This window comes from Heloderma suspectum, chromosome 11 (genome assembly GCF_057233095.1).
Source record: "Heloderma suspectum isolate Gila_16-S chromosome 11, 16-S_ref, whole genome shotgun sequence".
Classification (NCBI taxonomy): domain Eukaryota; kingdom Metazoa; phylum Chordata; class Lepidosauria; order Squamata; family Helodermatidae; genus Heloderma; species Heloderma suspectum.
This window is the reverse complement of record NC_139468.1, coordinates 32,317,519-32,336,769: the sequence shown is the minus strand read 5'-3', so window position 1 is coordinate 32,336,769 and position 19,251 is coordinate 32,317,519. Positions and strand designations below refer to the sequence as shown.

Sequence of the window (19,251 nt, the reverse complement as noted above, 5' to 3'; positions counted from 1 at the left end):
CATTTCACTTTAGGTGAAATGTGGTGCCACCGTTCATGTAAATTCCTCTCTCAGAAAGGTCGTTCGTTGGTGGATGGGTGTGTTTATTATTATTTTTTTGCACAGTAACACGGGCATTCAAGAGCTTCCTGCTGAACTTGGACAACTGGCTAATCTTTGGCAGCTGGATATCGAGGAGCTAAATATTGGCAACCTTCCTGCAGAGATCAGAAAAGAGGGTGAGTCCACTTCCTTCCGATGGTTTATTAATGTCAGCTGTTTGAACAGAGAGCGAATCCAAACTGAGCCTGGTTTTATTTATTATCGAATGGTGGGGAAAAGGGGGTGGAACCTGTCCAGGTTGTTGTTGTTACAAAATGGAATTGTAAACCTAAAACTTTCCACACGATCCCAGTTCCACCCAATTGGTTTGTTGTCACAGAAACTTTTCTATTGAAAGGTAGCTCAGAAATGTAGCTTTTGTGTTGCACGTATCTTAGCGCTAATGTGTGACAGTGTTCTTAGGGATGCTGATGTAGATACGGCCATTTTTAAAATTTATTTTTTGCACAGTTAGGTCCTAGGCTTTTGACCATATCCTGTGAAAGTGCTTTGAAAGTGCTGTATACATGTTAGGTGACATTTATTATGTTGTAGAGCGTCACGCTTTCTAACACTCATAACCAACCAGTGCCAGTTTGCACACTTCCTGGCACAAGAGATACATTGCCAGACACAAGATTTTCCTCCACTTATTGGACATATTAGCAATTGAAGTCAAAGCTTTGAGACTAAGCATGATTAGACATTAACGTTCCTTGGCTTTCATGAACCAAGCATTCATAGTTGTTTATTAATTTTTAATACTGATGTGATTGCATTTTCTTGAGATACGTTGCGTATTTGTTTATTTTAGCCCAATGGCTCTCCCCCCCCCCCAACCGCCCCCAAAACCAAGAACACCTTCATTTGAATGAGGGATTGCACCTGAATTCCTAAATTCAAGTTGTGTTAAATAATCCTTCTATATCCTTTTGCACTGCTGTTATCGGCTTAGTATTTCCTCCATCCCTCTCCTTGCTAGGCCCCAAGACCATTTTAGCTTACTTACGAGCCCAGCTACGCAAAGCAGAGAAATGCAACCTGATGAAAATGATTGTGGTGGGTCCCCCACGGCAGGGAAAATCCACGCTGATTGAGATCCTGCAGATGGGGAAAGCTTCCCTATCATTGCCCAATGATGCTACCATCCGGACCACAAGGTGGGAGCTTCAGAAACCAGCTGGATTTAAATCAAAGGTAAATAGTAACAGACTTCCTCTGTTTGAATGACAACCAGCTCAACTCTGTCCCCCAATTACTCTGCCTTCTCAAAGGGTTGTTGGAGCTTTACTTGGGAGTGGGCTTGAGATAGAGCAGCCTTATCCAAGCTGGTGCCCTCCAGATGTTTTGGACTTCAACTCCTATCTGCCCCAACCAACATGGCTAATGGTCAGGAATTCTGGGAGTTTTAGTCCCAAACATCTGGAGGGCACCAGGATGGTTAAAGTACCAGGCTCCGGACAGGGCAGGACAAAGCCCTGTGCCTTTGCAAAGCGACAAACCAAATTTAATAGACAGACATTGGTCCCAGGCTTTAGATTCTTAGCCAACAACTTAATTTTGCCCAGAAAGGATGGTAGGCTGTGGCCACTTTTTGACAAGGGAACACAGAGTGGCAATTGAGGGGGAGATCATACTACTCACTGCCCTGATACTTCTGGATGAAGGGTGGTTTAAAAATCTGAATACCAATAATAAATAATAATTAATAATAATATTCAAGCTGAATTTCATCCTGGGGCCTCCACATATGAACGCCAGCTAAGCGTCAGCTAGCATTTTTGCTTCATTTCCTGTTGGCTTTGAATATACGTTTTGTCTCGCTAGTCCAGAGGTGCAGAACCGTAAGCCTAGGGACCAAATCTGGCCCTCCGGAGGTCCTAATCTGGCCCTTCATGGTTCTCCAGAAGGCCATACCCCTTCCCCTGTCCTCACCCTGTTTCCTCCAACCCTTTTGTGCAGTTTTATCCTCAGCTTTGTACAGTTTTCACCCATTTTGAAAGGTTGAAATGCCTCTCTGGAGGCTCACTGGAGCAGGGAAAATGTAGCAGGGAAAAACTGGAGGCTCACGCTTAGGTACTGGCAGTGACAGCTTTAAGCGAATATATATTGGTATATACATGTTTCTGTATTTTTGCCCCCACCCCCCTCCACTGGAGTGTGGCCCCCAAGGTCTTCTCCAGAATGGAGTTTGGCCCTCAGACTGAAAGAGGTTGTGCATCCCTGCACAAATCATTCTTAAAGCAAGCCTGTCTAGCTTATTTTGAGGGATTTTCCGGAGTTCTTGGTTGTCTGCTGTTGTAAGGCTACAAGTGGGCTACAACAAAATGCTGCCCCAGATTCCCGGTTGTGTGTGTGTGTGTGCATGCGTGCGCACACACGCACACACAACTTCTCTGCCTCTACCTCCCTTCTGTTTCTTCAGCCTATGGCTCGCTGTCAGCAGCAGAATCCTTCATACTTGCGATCCTCCTGCTTTTACAGGCAGCCAGAACCTAAAACAAAATGTTGTGGGAAGGGGGCCACCCTCTTGAATCTCACCCGACCCTCTGCTCTGCGTAGCATGGGGCCAACCAATGTTTCCCCCTCAAAGTCTGCCTCAATGACGCCAGTGGACAGAGAGCTTTTCTACCCAAGGCTGTTAATCCGCTGTATTTACTTTCAGTTTCGTCGCAGAATTGAGATCTGAACACTACACAATGAGCATTTCCTGTTTTTCCACTCTATAACCTCTAGGCGGCACTGTGGTATAGCAGAATAGTGCAATTACTCAAGTGGAAAAAGCATTTTCTTTCACTTTCACAAATAACACATTTTCCCTGCTCTAAAAAGAATTGCCGACAGTGCTGCTTAAAAGCAGAAGCAAAACTGGAGGCTCACAATGTCATCTACAGAACCCATAAATAACCGTGAGTAGGGGATGAGGAGCGCACAATAAATGCCTCATTTAAAAAAGCTCAGAGACAGCAGCAACCAGCACACACGCACCCACAACCACCACCACCGCTTTCCCTTCCTCTGCCTCTGACTTCTTTTTCCTCCACCTGACATTCTGTTTCTGGCTCCTTGTTCCTTCCTTCTGCTTCTGAACATAGGGGTTCTATATAGCCATCATCCCAAATAGACAGTGGAAGACCTATTCTTCATGAGGTGTAATTCCCTTTTAAAGCCATCTAGGCTGATGGCATCACTGCACCTTGTGGCAGTGAATTCCATACAAGGAAGTACAGTACTTCCGTTTGTCTCTCCTGAATGTGTCATCCATAACTTTCATCAGGTGACACCGCCCCCCCCCCACATTCTAGCATTATATGAGAGAGTGAAAAAGTTATCTCTCATTCTGCATACTTTTAAAAATCTCTTACTATATCCCAGGTATGACTTCATGACAACAGTACATAGGGATGGACGGACTCACCCAAGTCTACCTCACGCACCAGACCCCTGTCGCCCGCCCGTGCTTGCCGTGCGGTCCACAGCTGCCCAATCCCTCAGTGAGCTACCATTCTGCATAAAAACTGTGGTTTGTTCTTTTATGTAAAGGACCTCTAATGCAAATGGCTGCCATAAAGCGGCCATTTATTCAAGATTACAGGCGTAAATGGTCCATTTGTGCCTGTAATCTTGCATAAATGGCTGCTTTATGGCTGCCATTTGTGTAAAAGGCCCTTTACATAAAAGAATGAGCTGCTGTTTTTACGCAAAATGGCGGCTCGGCAGACCAGTGGAGACAGCTGCTCTGCGACTGGAATCTGGGATGCCAAGCAGCGGGGAGTCCACTGGACTCCACCCCCCTCTCAGACTTCTGTGACATCCCTAAGAGTACGTGACCAAACATACACAGAAGAGAAAATAATTTCTGGATGTACAGGATTATTGCTGTGAGCCAATTTGGGAGGATACCAGACTTGTCATCCAGATCCATCCTGAAATGGTTCTAGACTGGGGCCTTTTGAGGTCTCTGGGCTCCACTACATCATACCACCGCTTCAGGTCAGGGACTAAGAGCCTGATTTGAACCCAGTACAGTAGCTAGGTCAAATTTCCAGAGGAATTATTTGGGTTACTACCAAATATATCCTGAGTGTATTTGACAGTGTGTCTGTTTCCATGTGCTTACTTTCACACACCTTGGGCATCTTTAACTTGTATGTGAGTTAATAGCCCTAGACAGGCCTGCTTCATTTTGTTGACTGTTTTGCTATTTTGATGGTGCAACGAACCCTCCATGGCAAACCGTAAAATGACTAGGGAGGGGGGAGAAATTATTCAGTTTGCATTTTAATGCAAACTTACGTGATCTCACATTTTCACACCGCTATGCAAACTGAAACTCCGTCATCCTTCAAAATGTTCGCTTCGCCAAATTTTGCAATGGAGTTCTGCCATCAAAAATGCATACAGAAATGCGTATATTAGGAGAAATGAAGTTCAGAGATGCATTATATTAGGAAAATTGCTTCCAAAAATGTGTATATTGGGTGAAAAATACATATATTAGGAGAAATGTGCACAAAAACACTTATGAATTTTCATCAGAACTTGGAAAAAAATCCCAAAATTCAGGATGAACTGTAGTTAATATTAGAAAAACTGAAACTGAGAAAAACTGAAATCAGCAGATTCCTCCATCCCTATAAATTACGGGTAGATCAAGGTGAAGTGGAGCAGATGCTGATGGCAGCAATATTCCCCCTCTCCTAGATAAAGAGAGGAGAGGAGATGTGCCCCACCCCAGTCAAAGTTAGCTGTGCATTCTTCAGAAATAAGGTAAATCCATTTAATGAAGGGATGTAAGCAACCCTGTTTCCCCACCCTCAACGGATGTACAACTGCCTTCACAGTGAGCAATTAGCTTAGATTTCCTGTGTGGAAGTGATAGCCATGCTCAACAAGCGTGTCTTTCTTCAGTCGGAACATTGACACCCATTGATGCGATAGTGTCATACATTATGAAAATATTCGGGGCGAGGGTTCATTATGCATTGATCATTATCTTCTGTGTGATTTACTTTAACCACTCTGGGTGTTGTCTTTTCCTTCAATGTTTCTCTTTGTCCAATTAGGTTGATTCAGTCGAGTTTAACGTCTGGGATATCGGAGGTTCCGCCAGCATGTCTACAGTCAATCAGTGTTTCTTCACAGATAAAGCATTGTATGTCGTCGTCTGGAACTTGGCCCTGGGGGAAGAAGCTGTTGCAAATCTTCAGTTTTGGTTGCTAAATATCGAGGTAAGGGACAAGTTATTGCTGGCTTGCCAGGTATTTTTATGTACCGGTGGAAGAATCCAGCGTACCCGTGGACTAGTAATTTATATGCCACCCAACTGGCAGATGCCTTTAGGGCGGTTTACAATCCTAGAAAACCAAAACAACCATAACAACAGTATTAAAGAGCCAATAGTAAAGTTCAGAATCAGAGCAACAGATTGAAAATTAAACACCTGCTGGAAGAGGAAAGTGCTAACCTGGCATCTAAATGTATACTGTGAAGACTGTATGAAAGTGAAATGAAATTAATGTCATGAATTACTACACTATTATTTACATTAATTTCATAATTATTAATGAGATTAATTTCATTAGGAAGACTCAGCTAAAACCATCATTCATTCTTAACTGTTCCATCTTGGAATTCTAATGACCTTGCCCCAAGAAGCGTTACTCCAGGGCTTGGTCTGTCTCACTTGTTTAACTCTAAAAAATACCTATTTGAACATCTATACCTCATTTCTGGTCTACATGAAAAACATCTGAGAACTAGTGATGGTGCTGTTCATATCATAGAGGCCTGAATTAACCCAGTGAACCTGAATCTACCCAAAAAGTCCTGTTCCCTCCCTTTTTCCTGGTTTCTTACTGGCTTCAGGATTAGGAAGTGCTGCTGGATAAAATCCAGTCTTCAGTAGAAGTCCATGACAGTTACTGGTTCTCAAAAAAACGTTCCTTTTCTCTTTTTTGTTGGATATTTCCTAATATGATTAAAAGAAAACTTTAAACCAGAATAAATGAAAAAATTGCATACTTGGGTCCAGTGAATATGGCCTGGAAACACCAAATGCTGTAGCATTGTTACCTGATCAACAATCTGGATAGACTACTAAGAACCTCATGTAAAAGCAAGATAGGACTGGAGCTTGTTTTCTCTCCCCAAAATGGGGCTGAGGGATGATAGGGGGAAGTGGTACTTACTATCGTGGTGACTTCCTCTGTTCAGAGCACACAAGGCTGAAGATGGTGACTAGTTTTTGATGAGTTTCAAACTTTATTTGAAAGTTTGGAACATATCTGGAACAGATATTTTTTTCTTCTTCTTGAATTGAACGCTGTTAAAGCTGTGAGATCTCATTGTGCATCTCATACTACGTTCATTCGAGGTGGCAGCAGTGGTCAGAACTCCACTCCATCTGCAACTGCTGAAGACACCTGCAGAGCTGGTACCTTTAAAACTTGAGAGCCACGTTCAGGTTTTACCAATAACCCAGGGCCAAATTAGACATTACATGTTTCTCTCTCTCTCTCTCTCTCTCTCTCTCTCTTGTAAATGTATAATGCATAACTTTTTTGGTTCAGTTATCTATTTTATATATGTATAGTTGCTGTAGGGTTCAAATTAAATAGCCCAACCAAACTTGCTGTCCCGTTTACAAGTTGTGAATTTGGGAGGACTATTTCAGTTATTGTTTTGGTGGCACAATTTTGATCCCCCCAAAATGTGTGTTTTGATCCCCCCAACTACCATGGCAGTTTTCTAATTTTTCCTGAACAGGTTTTCTTCATTTTATTTTTACATCATAGCCCACCTTTTTTCTCTTCCAAGGAACCCAAGGCAACTTACATCGTCATCCTCGTCTCCATTTTATCCTCACAACCACCCTGTGAGGTAGGTTAGGCTGAGAGTCAGTGACTGGCCCAAAGTCACCCAGTAAGCTTCATGGCACAGTAGGGACTAGAACCTGGATCTCTCAAGTCCCAGTCCAATTGGCAGCATTAACCAGTTGAAATATTTTTTGTTTATAGCATCATTATCTCACCACCAGCCAAAAAATGTTGGCTTCAAGATAAGAAGACAGGGTTACAACATAAGAGACACAATACAAAAGGAAAGGGGATTGGGAGGGAGGAGGAAAAAAGCAAATCAGGCACTAGATTCTCAGCTGCAAAGTTCAGCAGTTCATGGAGCTGAATCTAAACTTATTGGAAGGGCTGCTGCTTCCACTTCTTCTGAAGTCCTCAGCAGTGGCAGTTGGTACCAAGAAGGAGAGGGCTTTCAGCTGGAACTGTATCCAGTCACAATAAAGACGTGCCTGACTGCTATTAAAACACCATCGAAGAAAGGGCTATCCAGGCCTCTTCAGACAAAGAGTTCCACAGCTTGGGGGCCATGGTGGAGAAGGCCCTGTCACCTATATCCACCAACTGCACTTCTGCTAGTGACCAGATGCAGAATGCCTCCTCCTCCTCCTCCACGCATCTGAGTCCGTGTGCAAGATCATATAGATGTAGGTGGTCCTTCCAAAAAAAATCTTGGCCCTGAACCATGAGGTAACTCCATACTTTTTATTGGATCAGAAACCAGCCCAGTAGAAGTTTTTGCGCTGCCAATTTTGTATGTCTTCATTCTGCAAAGGCTGTCTATGAGAGAGCCTGGGAAAGGCATGCTTGGACCCGGTGGAACATCACTGATGCTACAGATTCTCTCTTTGCAGGCCAAGGCTCCAAATTCAGTTGTGCTGGTGGTAGGGACGCACCTCGACTTGATTGAGACAAAATTCCGCCTCGAGAGGATCGCCACCCTGAGAGCATACGTCCTGGCTATCTGTCGATCTCCTTCAGGCTCGAGAGCCACTGGCTTCCCAGATATCACAATGAAACACTTACAGTACGTATGGCTGGAGCCCCCAATGTGGTGCTCCTGGATGCTTCTTTGGGGGCCACCGGGCTCTCGGCCTCTCCCGATTTTTATTTTATTTCTTAACGTTTTATTATTATTTTTCAGCTGGGAGGCTGGCATGTGGCAAAGTGAAGGGCTGCCCTCCAGCGCCATCTTGATTTGGGTTCAAAAGAGTGGTTTGGTGTTTTGAAGCTCAGAGCCCAACCTCTGCCTTGGACTCAGTACAGAATGTTGGTTTTCTTGGTACTAGTTTTTATATATTGCTGCAAACTACCACAGAGGGTTTTTTTTTTTTTAATATATCGGTCTAGTTTCCATAAAACAACCCTCATGTGTTGTTGGGGGCTTCTCTCTCTCTCTCTCTCTCTCTCTCTCTTAAAAAGCGTTTCCTACTAATTTCACTAGCTGTCTCGCCCCCACAAAGCAAGTCATGTGTCATGTATTCCTCCCATCTCTGAGGAATAATTGGCTCCAAACCATTGTTCTCCAAACTCTACTGAAGCTTCTTTCATAACCTCCTTCTAAAGCCCAGTCAGTTCCCAGAATCCCTCATTCTCCCCCCCCCCCCCGGTGCCTCCATCTTCTCATATATTTCCTCTCAGCTGGAGGATATTCGATAACGGTCTCTCCCAGTCGACTCCTGTCCCCTTAGAACAATTTCTCTCATTCACAATCCTTCACCTAGAGCTGGCAGAAACACTGCTCCTCTGAACGCTGAGGCAGCAGGCCGCTCTACGTCGCAGGGAAGCCTTTGTGGGGCGAAGACAAAAATGCTCTTCTCTCCTGCTGCTTCATGAGGGCCTCCTCCCCTCACCCACCATGAATGGTGACTGAGGTTTGGGAACAGAAGATACCGCCTCAGAAGAAATTCCTTTTAATTTCCCCTCCCTCCCACCCCCGAGAATATGTGGGGAATGACTAAGAACAAGGCTTTGTGGGAAGACACAAAGACGGCTGCCTCCACACAGCAAGCGGCAAAGGCCAGGAGGAGAGCGATGCAGGAAGGGCAGTTGCCAAGCTGCAAGAGATTTTTTAAAAGAGGGGCTTTTACTAGCCTCATACAGAAGGCCCGAGTCCTGTGGTTCCCCACAAGACTGCACTTCAGAGGGTCGATTGTGCCCTTCACTACAAAGCAAGGCCCACTCCCACAACCTATTAAGTTTTCCAGATCAAGTCACAGTGAGCCACAAGCAGAACACAAGAGTGAATGTAATGCATGCAGTCTATAATAATAAAAGAGGAGGTGTGCCCCTGTCTGTCCATCCATCTGTCTGTACCATGGGCACGCTAGCGCCAAGATCATGAAACCTAGACACCTGAAACCTGAGGTGCTTACTAAGGGGATCCCAGGGATGTGCGCCTCAGTGTTATTTTGTTTTTAAAACACATTAATTTAAATGTGTCCTTATGGCGGAAGCCTGCAGTAACATCTTCAGTCACTAGGGGAACCTTCCCTAACCAGCAAATAGCTTTGCGGTCCACACAGTGTGAAGCCAGGGGAGATTAGTAGGCCGAGAGACGAAGTTAGGTGGCCTCTCTCTCCCCACTGCTGTGGGGCCGCCCCCCTCCTGAAGGGGAATGATGTGGACAGACCCCCTCCCTCAAGGGGCTATGGGGTGCACTGTGGTAGGGACCATGGCTAAGGGTGCCAGCAGGCATGGCTTCACTCGGACTGGGCGTGCCTTGACAGCTGCGTAAGTGTGCTTGAAGGCTTTGCTGTATCAAACTAAGGCCTGTTCCAACCTTTGCAAAGCAGGGCCCATTCCGTGGTTCAATAATAAGGATGAGGAGAAGATTGGCAGCCACTCTGGAGCCTGGTGAATATACATATAAACACAGTTCTTTCTCTTTTAGATTTTCAGCAAGTAACACCATCGACTGATTAACCAATATAGCAGTGAGGAAATAAGAACCAAACGCAAATAACTCAAGCAACAGTGAATCATGTAGCACAATCCATACAGTGTAATACCTTGATTAGGCCAACTCAAATGATTAGGCCAACAAAGTTCACAAAAGATGTGCCAGCCTTTGAGATCTCCGGATCTCTTCATTAGGCAAGATGTTACAAAAAGCAGGGAGTGGTGGGGAAATAGGGGTGGCGGAAAGCTGGCTAGATGCTGTAGTCGGGCTGTCTGGTCTCACAGTACCAGTCTCTCCCTGCTGATTGTCATGAGTAGTCGCCATGTAATATCTCGAATAAGGGCCTTCTCAGTCATGGTAGCCACCCTCTGGAAAACCCTCACCCATGCAGTTCAGGAGGCAGAAAATGTGGTACATGTCAAACACCTCTTGAAAATGCACTTGTTCACCAAGGCCTTCTCTGGCTTGTAAATATCTGCAGCTGATCATATGATGCTCCATCTTATGGCTTTTTGTATTGTTTTGTATTGTGGTAGTTTTTAAACTGTTTTTAATAGAGTTTTTAAAAATATATTTATTTTGTTGTTTTAGTTGAAGTTGCTTTTAAAGGTGTTTTAATATTTAAATGTGATTTTTAATACTGTATGTGAACTGCTTGGAGATTTTTTAATATTAAGCGGTATATAAGTATTATTAATAAATAAGATGATATCGTGTAGAAGGGGTTGCAGACATTCAAGTTGGGCTCTGCCAGGTGATGACTTGGTTTCAGTGCCCCTAGGCCAGCATCACTTGGCAGTCTCTTCTGGCCCCTGACAAGTTGATGATACTGTCCAGGTTCCAGGCTCTTCCCTTCCTAGGGAGGGGGCCGAAGGAGATGCCAGTGCATTCAAGGCCTACCTGATGATCAAGACGCCATCCCAGGGAAGCAGCCTTTCCACTGAGTAATGGTAACGATCTCTCTCTGTCCGGTTTTCCTTTGCAGCGAACTCTCGTGCAGGACTCTCGAAGGCCTGGATGGGCTGCGACAGCTGATCTATCACATCACTGTTAACATGAAGGATGTTGGAAGTTCTATTGGCTCGCAGAGACTTGTCGGGAGATTGGTGCGTATATATCTCTGCAGTGGAAAACCACATAAGGATGTCTGTTGCATAAAGATCCAGCCCTTTTGGGGCCCAATGGGTCCCTGGTGCCTGCCCGGCTCAGCTTGCATTTGTGAGCTGAGCTACAGGCTTTTCCCCAAATCTGGGACGTTGTTGTTGTTGTTTTCTTCTTCTTCTCATAAATAGAAAGTTGAGCAAGTTACAGCTTCAGTTTGCGTAATTTACAAGAAAAAAACCAGTGAGAAATCCACAAGCTGGCCTGACCTAATGCAGATCAAGTCAGGCCAGCTCATGGGGAAGTGAGCTGGGGGCCGAGCTGAAAGCTCGACGAACTCCAGCCCCAGACAGATTCCGCCGACACTCCTAAAACCACATCAACTTAAAGCCCACTTAAAACAACTTAATCAACTTAAAACCCCTAAAACCATATCAGCATGGATGGTTCAAGGTTCCTCGCACTTTTGTAACTTCTAATAGACAGAGAAGCCCTAGTCTGAAGTAGCGCTCATGCCAGCTTGATATTTGTGCTCAATGCTTGGATGTTGGGGGGCAGAACAGGGCTGGTGTGCACAAGAGCAGGGCAACTCCGTGCCCTGACCGACTCCCGCATCTGTTTTCCGTTTGAGCTTTACTTCTCAATTGGGCTGGAGTCTAACCTCATTCTCATGCAATCTGACATGGGAATGATTCAGATTGAATGACAGCAGCAAGGGTAGCTTCTCCACCCCTGGCCGATTTCCCTCTCCCAGTTGGGACCTTCTGCCTGCTGTAACTGTAAGCAGGTTGCTTGGGAGGCTGTCACACAGTGCAGGAGCGGGGCACTTCATTCAGCCCGAGGGCAGCGTTCCATTTCGGAGAACCTCTCAGGGGCCACATTCCAGTGATCTGTGGGGCAAAGGAGTGGGGCAAAAAATGCAAAAGGTAGCCACATATTGTAGCTTTAGGACTCAATCCAATCCTATGCCTGTTTAGACAGCAAAAAGTCTGACAACTCCCAGTATTCCCCAGCCAGCACTGGGAGTTGTCAGACTTTTTGCTGTCTAAACAGGCATAGGATTGTGCCCTATAGCTGTTATTGCCAGTAACTAAGCCTTAGGAGAGGCATTTCAACCTTTTAGAAGGGGGGGGGACTGCACGAGAACTGGGAAACCACCAAAGGATTGGCGGTTGGGGGAAAGGGGGTGGAGCCAGGGGAAGGGGCGATCTGGGGAGCCCCAGAGGGCCAGACTGGAACCCCAGGAGAGTCCTCTTTTGCACACACACCCCGGGCCGAGGTTCCCCATCCCGTCATAGCGTGTCTTCATTTTGGAACAGTGCTGTGATGGCCCCCATCTTAGATGGCTTTGAAAAAGGACAACATGTTTATGGTGTACCCCTGAGCACTCGGAAGCAGGGCATGTGGTTGATGGCTGCCTCCCTTTGTTTGAATCCCCAACATCTCATAGACAGATCTGGTAAACTGCCGCTATACCAAGAAGTTCCATTTAAGCTGTCCTAGCTAATAGCTGGCAGTAGAACATCCGGCCATGAGTTTGTCTAACCCAGCTTTTCCCAACCTGGCAATTCTCCAGATGTTTTCAACTGCAACTTCCATCACCCCTAATAGTTGCACATGCTAAGTGGGGCTGATGTGTGTTGTATTCCAGAACACTTGGAGAGCGCCAGACTGGGGAAGGTTGGTCTAAGCCAGAGGCCGCCGCCACATCTTTGGGAAGTAAATTCCCTATGCTAATTACACATCGTCTGAAGAACTCCACTGTTCTTTGGCTTCCTGCACCTACTGCAGGTCAATTGTATTGGGTGACCCCGAGTTCTAGTAATATATGAGAGGGAGAAACATTTCTCCCTGTTCCACCCCATCCACCCCATAACTGTAAAAACCTCCGTCAAGTCCCTTCTTGGACTCAACAGCCGTAGTATTGCCCACCGACTCTATAAAAAGGAATAGGGCCACTGCTTTGATAATGTCATTGATTTTCAGTATAACTTAACAGATACCAAGGAGTTACTTGAGCCTCCAAGTGTCCATCTTGCTTGAACAACAGAGGAGAAGCCAAAATGATAATGTACAGTATCTAACCGACAAGGAAATAGAGCAAATTGTAGAGAAAACATCAGGCAGTGACATCACGGACTATGAGGACTTGCAGTCTGGTAAGTGCGTGTGTAATAACTGTTTGGAAGCCAGAGTGTGCAGTGTGCATCAGGGTGTGTGTGTGTGTATATCTCTTCTGTGCCTACGCTTTGCTTTAATACGGGTGCAGTAGTAGCAGTGAGCCTTTCCTGGTGATGAGAGCTTCTGTAACGTAGTAGTTAAGATGGTGAGCTGTGATCTAGGAAGTCCCTGTTCGAAATCACACCTTAGCCACAAACTCACCGGGTAGGAGCAGTAATGCTGGCCTACTTTACAGGGCTGTCATAAGGGTTCCTAAGGTGACTTGTTTGACGCACTTTGGGAAAGAGCTGAACAAATACCATAGCTAGGTATAATATATTTGGGTTCCAAGTTGCAATCCAAAGATTGATGCTGGCCTGCCTTTTCCTCTGGTCTTTTTTACCACTTTCCTACCCACTTCGCCTGCACACCCAGGCCCTGCTTGCTACAGCAAGCAGAGCTGTCTGTGTTTGTGAATGGAAGGACTGGGGAGTGGAGGGGGGGATAGTCAAGCTATGGAATTCGCTGCCATATGATGTAGTGATGGCCACCAATTTGGATGGTTTTAAAAGGAGATTGGATAAATTCCTAGAGGAGAAGGCTATCAATGGCTACTAGTCCTGATGGCTGTAATCTACCTCAAGTATCAGAGGTGGTATGCCTGTGTATGCCAGTTGCTGGGGAACATGGGTGGGAGGGTGCTCTTGCACTCATGTCCTGCCTGTTGGTTTCCCTTGGGCAGCCTGCGTGGTTAGGTGCCGTGCCTGCATGGCAGCCTGCGTGGTTAGGTTCAAATCCTGACTCAGGCAGCCATGAAGCTTTGACCTTGGGCCACACGCTCTCTCTTAGCCTAATCTACCTCACAGGGCTAGTCTGAGAATAAAACAGGCAGGGAGAGAACTATGTTGGAAAAAGTGCAGAAAATGGCAAGTAAAATGAACAGGCTGGAGCAGCTCCCTTATGAGGGAAGGTTATAACAGCTGGGATTGCTTAGCCTGGGAAAAAGGCAAGTAAGGGGAGACATGATAGGGGTGCACAGAATTATGCACAGTGTGGAGAAAGTGGGTAGGGAGATGTTTTTCTCCCTTTCATAATGCCAGAACCCAATGGGGTCATCCCATGAAGCTGATGAGTGGGAGATTCAGGACAGATAAAAGGAAGGACTTCTTCACACAGCGGATAGTTAAACTATGGAATTCGCTCCACAGGACGTAGTGATTAGGGATGGACGAAAGGGACTTACCTCGTCCCGCAGCTTGCTTCGCGGTGGGGGGGAGGCGCTTTGGTTCTCCCCCCGAAGTTCAGGCGAGGGGGGGGAGGCGCCCCGCCTCGCCTGGCCGAAATTCAAGCCGGGGGGGAGGCGCCCCATCCCTCGCCGGCGAAATTCAGGCCGGGTAGGAGCGCCCCGACTACCCGGCCGCGAAAAAAAAAAGTAAAACAAAACACACACACACCCGTGATAGGCTACGTAATGATTTACGTAGCCTATCACAGCTAGATTTCCAAAGTCAGCCGTGATAGGCTATGTAAATCATCACGTAGCCTATCACGGGTGACTTTGGGGGGGGGGGGGAAAAGCGCGTACGCAAATGGCGGCTCCCATGGGGACCGCCATTTGTGTTCCTTATTTTGGCACATCTAGTCTACGTAAAGATTTACGTAGACTACGGCGAAAATAAGGGCAACGCAAATAGCGTTGCCCTTATTTTCGCCGTAGTCTACGTACATTTTTACGTAGACTACCCCTGTCCAAATAAGGAACGCAAATGGCGGCGCCCATGGGCCACCGCCATTTGCGTACGCGCTTTTTTTTTTCAAAGTCACCCGTGATAGGCTACGTGACGATTTACGTAGCCTATCACGGCTGACTTTGGAAATCTAGCCGTGATAGGCTACGTAAATCGTTACGTAGCCTATCACAGGTGTGGTGTTTTTTTTTTACTTTACTTTTTTTTTTTGCAATGGCAGTGGTGGCAGCCGGTCAGGAGACCGGCTGCCGCCCCCACCGAACCGCCGCTGGGACCCGCCGCCAAGAGGGACATTTGCTGAAGGTAAGTCCCATCCCGGGGGGGGGGGGTGTGTGGAGAATTTCCCCAACACTTTTGGGGGGCCAAATGCATCGGCGCTCAGCCTCCCGAAGATTCGTGGAGAAATTCTCCGCCAACCCTATGGCCACCAACTTGGATGGCTCTAAAATGTGGTTAGATAAAATCCTGGAGGAGAAGGCTACCAATGGCTACTAGCCTTGATGGCTATGTGCTACCTCCAGTAGCAGAGGCAGTGAGCCTTGTGTGCACCAGTTGCTGGGGCACATGGGTGGGGGGTGCTGTTACACTCATGTCCTACTTGTGGTTTCCCATCGACAGCTGGCCAGCCACTGTGTGAACAGAATGCTGGCTGAGATGGACCCTTCATCTGATCCAGCACGGCTCTTCTTATGGGAATGGGGAGCAGTCCCCACTTCCTTGGGGAAATTAAAGATATAACATCAGTCTTTGAGCTGCACCCTGATAGCTCTCATAATAATAATAGTAGTCATGGAAATAATAGTAATAGTAGTATTTTAGAATATTTTAATAATTTTGGGTTTTACTATCTTAGTTCCTGCAATGTTGTTTGTTATCCTAATCCATGTAATGTTGATTGTGTTTTATGCTGCGTTGGCATGTTTATTAGTTTTATATTGCTGATTTTATCGTGATTTTATCTGTATTTTGATCATTATTGTAAAACACCTAAATAAATTGATTTAATGAGGTATTTAATACATTCAATAAATTAGTAGTAGTCGTATATTACCCTGTAGCAGGTTGTTGCATTCCTGACCTGACTCTGGTGTCCTCCTTTCCCGAAGCCATCAGTTTCCTGATAGAGACAGGAACACTGCTGCACTTCCCAGATACAAGCCACGGACTGAGAAATCTCTATTTCCTCGACCCAGTTTGGTTGTCGGAGTGTCTGCAAAGAATCTTCAACATCAAAAGCTCAAAGTCGGTTGCTAAGAATGGCGTGATCAAAGCAGAGGATCTCCGGATGCTTCTGGTTGGGACGGGGTTCACCAAGCAAACGGAAGAACAGTATTTCCAATTCCTTGCCAAGTTTGAGATTGCATTGCCTGTAGCCAACAACAGGTACACTGGTAATTGTCACCAGAGGTGTGGCTAATCCCAAAGATGTGGAAACAGAGGGGAGAGGGAATGGTCATTCCAGTCGCTTATTTCAGCTTCCGTTATTTGTAGAGATGCAGCAACCTCCAAAGCGTGTTTGTGTGTGGGAGATACTGGGTTTTGTGTGTCCAGACTTGCTAACTCCAGATTCAGTTATTGTGTGCTGCAGTGTTGGCTTTCCGTGAGGCCCTTGCTGTCAGGGGCACCCTAGCTGCCTCTTAAAGTCCCCTCCAATAGGCAACTCAAGACACAGACGAAAGGGATTCTTTCCAAGGCTTTATTCCTTTACAACTTAATGACTCTTTCAGATGCTAATTTCCAGCGACTAAGCAAGGAGCTGCACTGGGGTAGTTAGCAGAGTAGCCTAAGCTCCAGGTAAGGCAGTTGGTCCTGGTCCTCAGGACATGACCGTTGTAGCGCCAAGCGGGCAAAGCGCCTCCTCTCGGCGCCCTCCATCTGGCGCTACTCTCTGCACTGAGCGTCCAGCAAGGCCCCCTCCCCTGCTCTCTTGCTGCCAGCGTCACTATCTATCCCAGGAATCTATCCCAGCGTCACTATCTATCCCAGGAGGAATCTCTCCCTGCCACTGTGCCTCTGAGAGACGAGCAAGCTCCTCTCCCACGGGTTGTTGCTCTTCCTCAGAATCAGAACTGCTCTGGGGCTCTATGGGCTCAGTTTCCACCCTGACACTTATCACTGTCCACTCATGGCTCTGGTCAGTTGCCCGAAGTGGTGATGTGGGGAGAGTGGGGCGGTCAGGGAATGCTGTGGCAGGCAAAGACATCTTTTAAGGCTTTGGACTCATCGTGATAGTGTCATCGCGTTGCAAAAAGCCCTGAAGCCTTGGATTTCTCTGCAGAGTTGGTATCAGTTCTTTCAGATTTCCTAGGACATCTAGGAAATGAATCCAGTTTATATTACTACTGAGGTTGATCTGGGCTATTTTCTAAGGGGTGTTTTGTTAAGTTTTATTAATTGCTCCTGTTTTTATGATTGTCATATGATGGTCTGTTAGCTTTCCTGTGGGCCCTGTTTTAGGATGGAAGGGAAGAATACAAATACTTCAGTTAAAAAAAAATCCGCAAACACATGTAAAGGAGCCCTGACACCGTTTTCTTTGTGGTTTTCTTTGTTTTATCATTTGTTCTGCTGTTATTGTTTTTTTTAGAAAAGCAGCTTGGGAGGGGGAGATTTTTGAGTTGAGAAGTTGCAGTGGGGAGTGATTACTGACCCCTTTCTCTGCCTGCCTTGTCTCTGGGGCTCCATTACATGGATTTGCACTTAATGTGTAGTTTGCCCCTTATAGATTTGTGCTTTTAAAAGTCATTTCCCCTTCGCTCCTACATCTACATTTCCCCCTACATTGGCTTCTACATCTTCACGCATCTACATTTCACTACTCAGCCCACATTCCATGTTTGAGGCAGGGTGATTGCATGACAAAAGGCTAGTCTGGAAGTCTCTGTGCTTCGCGTCACATGTAATTTGGTGCTTAGCCATATATATATTGGGAGGGGGTGGAGTTGGTTAGATTTGCCAAGGTTTTTATCTCCACTAATAGATCATGTCCTTCTCTCAGAGTCTTGTTTCCCCCTTACTTCAAACAAATTTACAGAGAGCTTCGGCTATTGGGCGGTATAGAAATGAAATAAATAAATAAATAAATAAATACTTCATCTGGCCATCAGAGAGTGCAAAAACCATTGTAATGAACTTCACTCTAGCAGTTGACACATCAGCAGTTGTTTCTGCCAAGCTGATAGGCCAGGGCTCAGACCATTTGGTCCCCTGCAGGGATTTGGAGAGATCTGAGCCAGAATTGTCCTCAGGAAAGGGATTCTTAACTGGAGTCATAGTATGAGCCCCTGTGAATTAAGAAAGGGAAGCTTTTGTGGACACCAAAAACTGCCAGGTTTGGAGGGGGTGCCTGTGTGTTTGGCTTAAGAAGCATTTAAATTTCTTTTCACACTCGCTCCTCTCTCGCTTTTGCCAAGCCAATTATTGTGAGGAAGCAGATTGTTATTTCATCCCTGGCTCTCTTCGTTGAGCCCTTTTCACTGCATCTTCAGGCAAACTCTGCTGCCACTTATTGACGCCGTTGCTATGGATAGTTATTTCTGACGGGCTGCTAGCAATTACCATCCCAATTGCCTGACAGGGGTTTGCAACCCTGTCGTTGGCCAGAAAAGCTGTTGTCAGTTTTATCAGCTGAGAAATGTCATTTGGAATGTTCTGAAAGACTTTTGCTGGGTGATACTCAAATGCGGAGTGAAATTTGCTGCTGCGCTTGGATGCTGTTACAGCAAAGCTTACTGTTATTGTTAACATTCAGCATGTGTATAGTGCTTTGAACTGTTCAGAGTGCTCAGTGTACATTATCTTGGGAACCCTATGACAGCCCTGTCAGATGGGTCAGTACTATTTTAAAATGTTATTTATTTAACCCATGTACCGCTTGATTATATCTAAAAAGACGTCTCAAAGCAGTTTATAGCAGAAAACTGTAGAACACACAATTTCCACAGTTAAAACATTTGAAAACAGAATACAAAAGGTCTCCGCTAAAAGCATTTAAAATGACCCCCTCCTCCCCTGCAAAACATTCTCAATTAAAACCTCATAATCAGAGAACTAATAATCAACAAACTGGACAGCACAACCAGTTAGGAATGGTGTGGGGAAAATGATTGGTCTTTAACAGGTGTCTAAAACATGCCACAGTTAGAAACTCCTACATACCAAGGAGGGGGAAATTCTCCAGAGTGGGTGCCACCACGGAGAAGGCCTGTTTCCTGATTGCCACCAGAAAGCAATCTGCAGGTTGCAGTACAACCAGCACAGCCTCCTCTGATGATCTCCACATTGCATGGAGGAGGGGGCTGAGGGGCCGATAGCTACAGATGGGCGAACGAGTGAAGTTCAAGATCTCCAAGACCCTCTAAACATTGTCTCGCCACTCGTCTCGTGCCCAATTCCCATTTGCGAT

The 19,251-nt window shown here is 45.9% G+C and overlaps 1 protein-coding gene across 3 annotated transcripts in view; it reads left to right on the top strand.

The window, feature by feature from the left end:
- The window catches only part of LRRK1 (leucine rich repeat kinase 1), a 134,951-nt gene that overhangs the window by 64,307 nt on the left and 51,393 nt on the right, over positions 1 to 19,251 (top strand). For all 3 annotated transcript variants that reach the window (XM_084817359.1, XM_084817358.1, XM_084817357.1), the window contains exons 14-20: positions 106 to 218; positions 1,064 to 1,278; positions 5,148 to 5,312; positions 7,790 to 7,962; positions 10,823 to 10,943; positions 12,938 to 13,097; positions 15,953 to 16,229. In XM_084817359.1, the coding sequence (XP_084673485.1) occupies positions 106 to 218; positions 1,064 to 1,278; positions 5,148 to 5,312; positions 7,790 to 7,962; positions 10,823 to 10,943; positions 12,938 to 13,097; positions 15,953 to 16,229 (1,224 nt within the window). The remainder of the gene's footprint in view (positions 1 to 105; positions 219 to 1,063; positions 1,279 to 5,147; positions 5,313 to 7,789; positions 7,963 to 10,822; positions 10,944 to 12,937; positions 13,098 to 15,952; positions 16,230 to 19,251) is intronic.